At 53.0% G+C, this 4,229-nt stretch overlaps 1 protein-coding gene across 1 annotated transcript in view; it reads right to left on the bottom strand.

The window, feature by feature from the left end:
- Positions 1-1,277: 1,277 nt before the first annotated feature.
- KCNK1 (potassium two pore domain channel subfamily K member 1) overlaps positions 1,278-4,229 on the bottom strand; it is a gene marked incomplete in the record, with an annotated part of 52,150 nt that continues 49,198 nt past the window's right edge. Inside the window, 1 exon segment of the mRNA XM_006145998.3 lies at positions 1,278-2,480. Within this exon segment, the coding sequence (XP_006146060.2) occupies positions 2,224-2,480 (257 nt within the window).

The raw sequence follows: 4,229 nt of genomic DNA on the forward strand, positions 1-4,229 counted from the left end.
CAGGGAGGATCCCCCCCCCATCAGCTACCACGCAGGGCCCCATTTTGAACCTCGTCCTGCACATTAGAAACGACAGTTGGATGGGCAGTGGTTGAGTGGACTTTGTGGATTCCAACCGGCTCCTAAATAGAGCCCCTGCAGCCCCCCACTGTGGTCAGGGTGTCTGACAGTGTGTCCTTGTGGGATGCCTCCTCCCGATGCTCCAACTCCCCAGAACGTTCCACCGTAGAGGGGCACACCCTGGAGCAGCAGGCAGACCCTGCAGCAGCGGGGCAGACCCTGCAGCAGCGAGACAGACCATGGAGCAGAAGGGCAGACCCTAGAGTGGCAGGGCAGACCCTGGAGCAGCGGGGCAGACCCTGGAGCAGCGGGGCAGACCCTGGAGCAGGGGGGCAGACCCTACAGTGGCGGGGGGGGGCCCGGCGGGGGCGCGGACCCCCGGGGGAGGACCATGGAGCAGAAGGGCAGACCCTAGAGTGGCAGGGCAGACCCTGGAGCAGCGGGGCAGACCCTGGAGCAGCGGGGCAGACCCTGGAGCAGGGGGGCAGACCCTACAGTGGCGGGGCAGACCCTGGCGGCTTCCTGAACCCATGAGATAGCCACGCTCTCGGGGTGGGTCTGTTTCTGTGTGTCCTTTGGCTCCTCAGGCCTCTGTTTGCACCCACGGAGTGACCACAGTGCACATGGAGACCCTGGCCTGGATGCTGCATTCTCCAAGAAGCCCATCTTTGCTGTACACCCAGGATCTGCCCCATGTCTCCCACTGCACAGCCAGGCCGCTAGGATGGATTCAGGACTCCTGGGCTCTGCTGTGACAGCACTCACCAGCACAGTGCTACGGTGGCCGGGGGGCCCAGGATGACAGGGCTGCAGGACCTCGGGTGGTACCCCTACCTCGGTATGCTTTTGTTGCTCAGGCACAAGATGCGATTTAGGAACAGAGAGGGGTCCGCTGGCCACCAGGGTCACAGCAGGGAGAAGCTCTGGCTGTGAGGTCTGCCCTGGGGCTGCTGGTGGGGAAGGCCACACGGAGTTGTCTGAGAACAGGACGAGGCTGTGTCGAGACCCCCCGACGGCTCAGCACCTGGCCCTTACCGCCACCTGAGCACCGTGTCCTGGGCAGCTGCCGCGCAGACTCAGTGGGCGGGTGCCCTTACCAACGCAGGGTCTAATTTTCCTCTCTAAAATTCCTAAGTGTCTTGGGTACATCACTGAAATGATCTCTATGGTTTCTACAGAGCGCAAATTCACATTCGCTACATAGAGGGAAACTGTTCTTGACAGCATAAGGTTGCGATCAGCTACGATTTTTATTTATTTCAGCTTATAAATTAAAAATTCTGGTAATTCAACATAATCTCTTCATCTGGGGCTTTTCTGTTCAGGTCTGTGCTTTAGTTCTAGGCGGCTGTAAACCTCAATGTGCTTTCAGACGTGGGTCCTCACCCTTCGCCCCGTACTCACCTCCGAAGAAAGGTTCTGACACTTGGACACCTGCACGCTACTGCAGGAGGGCAGCAGTGCTTACTGCCGTCGCATACCCGAGCTCTTCGCCCTGACGTTTACTAGTCCCCTTGTTTTATTGCATCAGCTCTGGACTCGTTAGTATAAAGAGAAATCAAGAGAAAAGATATCTACAATCTTGGCTGGAGAAGTACACTGGGATCTGTTGAGCTGAGCCATATGTACAGAATATAAACATATTTATACTTTCTATGTACATAGTTTCTGGTTACCTCTGCATTATAAATTGTAGGTTTCACTTAGATTCTACAAAAATAATCATTTGGGATGGGCACATGCAAACCAGTACACGTAAACCTACTTATAAAACACACCTGGTTTTCTCCTTTGCTTTTAAATATAAACGTTGCTTTTTAGCCTCAGCTAAATGATTTAAGTGCAAACCCCCAAGTCCCCAGTGAAAAGTATAAAACCTGCTTCTACCCACAGCAGCACATGGCGTCGACTGCTCTCTGGCTATGAGTAAACTCTGATTCTGTCACCTGGGCATTGAGGTGCCCTTCCCACTTCTTCAGGCAACAGACGACCCTCTGGAGCCAAAATCTTTGCTCCCATTTTTTGTTGTTTTTCAAAATATTGCAAACAGTAAATATTTCTTAAAATAACATCATCGTGGCTTCTATATTGAGACATGAACACAACTAAGCCTCTCCCTCGCGCCCGGGCCCAGGGTCGAGGACAACACGGTGACACCGACGCTCAGTGGCCGGCGTGGCCGTCTGCGTAGACAGGCGATGGGGCCGGCACGAAGGGCTGGTCCTGCTTCTGATCCTCCTTCAGGCCGGCCGCCTGGTCTGTGATGGAGAAGGACAGCCGGTCGTGCTCCACGATGTGCACTTGGTCCTCGTCCTTGTCCTTCTTCACGTAGAACATTTTCCTGAACTTTTTCAGCTCGTGCAGTTCACAGAAGGTTTCCAGAACCACCAACATGGCGATGAGGCCCAGGAGCAGGTAACCTGTGTGGGGAGTACGGGAGAGTGTCGGTGTGGTCTGGTCACGGAAAAGGCAAGACCTCGCCCGCACCTACACCAGCGGGAACGCCAGCGAGTGTGTGCACGGCCGCTTCGAACTTCGAGGAGCTGCCCAGACAGACACTGGTGAAGGACGCGCTTTACCTTCAGTGACCTTGGGTCGTTTAACCATGGGTGATTCTTGGAATTGAAGAAAAAGAAAAAAGGCTGGGCTGGTGTATACTGTTCAAGACAGATAACCTGGGCAAGCCAGTGCCGTGGTGGCTAAGGCGGCTGGATCTCATGTGGCTGACTGTGCAGTCAAGTCCTGGACCCGGGAGCTTCAGGAAACATACCAGGCGCGTGCCCAAAATCCCAAGAGAAAGGAAAGGCAGAGAAGGGACTGCAGCGAGCCTGTCTCCCATGGGGGTGCTTTCTCACCGTCTCTCTCTCTCTCTCTAATGAGTACACACTGGGTACTCACCCAAGGGCAAAGTCTTTGAATCATCACAGGATACTCAGAACAAAGCTTGGCACTTTTTAAAAATAACTCAATACTCTTACTGTTATTTCTACTACAGAATAAGAGGTTTAGTAATAGAAACTACAGTTTAAGCTATATTAGAACTTCCCTGTAAAAATTCCTGCTGATATTAAAGAGGTCTTTTTGGGTGGCTAGTCACACCTGCACCCGAACCCAGCAGCAAACCGAAGTCGTCCATTATGTAATGGCTTTTCGGCCACGGGTCATTCACTGGACCACTCCACCACCTCCTCATTCCAAAAGCGAGGCTATTGATCCTGATGTAGGGCTAGCCCTTGGAATTTGTGATGGGAGATTGGTGGCTCTAAGGTAGTTACATATTTTTGTTGTTGTTGTTGAGGTTTATTTTTTTGCTCGTGCGCTCGCCAGACAGACAGAGACAGAGAGACAGAAAGCTAGAAATCACCCCCCAGGGGGGATGGTCATGCCGCAATCCATTCTCCTCCATTCTCCTCTCGAGATCTTGGGCACGCACATGCACACGTGCCCGGCATGAGTTTTAAGCCACGGGTCCGTGACGCGAACCGTCGACTACGTGGGAGTCCAGCAACATAGCCATTACGCTAACTGCTGGTTCCCATTAATTACATTTTAACAATCAGTTTCCAGGGGGAAAAATTCATTTATGGGAAGAAACAGAAAAGTAAAAACGAAACTCCAACAATAATGAAAATCCCAATTTGATATCCCAACAGTAAAATGTCAAAGGGAGAGTCTTCAGGAAATACATAAGCTAGGGAAGCTAGAAAGAAGGAGGCAGACCTCTCAAGGAGCAGTTTCCTCACCTCGGACTGAGAGCGGTCGCAAGCCTGCAAGTGTGCCTACGCGTCTACGAGCGGCGGCAGCAGCGTCACGTCACGCTGCCTGCTGACTCGTTCCCTCCCCTTGCTCACTCTCCAGGAGACTCCTGAGCCTTGCAAAACACCCATGGGGTTTCAGGCAAAGGCTGTGGGATTTTCTCCTACTCCCAATGAAGGTCCCCTTGAGATGTTAATTTGTTAGATAAACAAATTCTTAGCATTCAGAACATACGCTCTGTAGACTTCAGGCAACATGGGCGCCACGCTGCATGAGTGACAGGGTGTTTCTCAGACAACAGGCCACGGCAGTACGGCAGTGCAGGGCCCTGCCCCATGACAGGAGCTGGGTGGAAGGCGGGAGTTGCAGACAGAGGGCTACAGCACCATGAGGCCTGCCCGGGCACCTCTTTC

Source organism: Tupaia chinensis, unplaced genomic scaffold (genome assembly GCF_000334495.1).
Source record: "Tupaia chinensis unplaced genomic scaffold, TupChi_1.0 Scaffold000161_1, whole genome shotgun sequence".
NCBI lineage: Eukaryota > Metazoa > Chordata > Mammalia > Scandentia > Tupaiidae > Tupaia > Tupaia belangeri.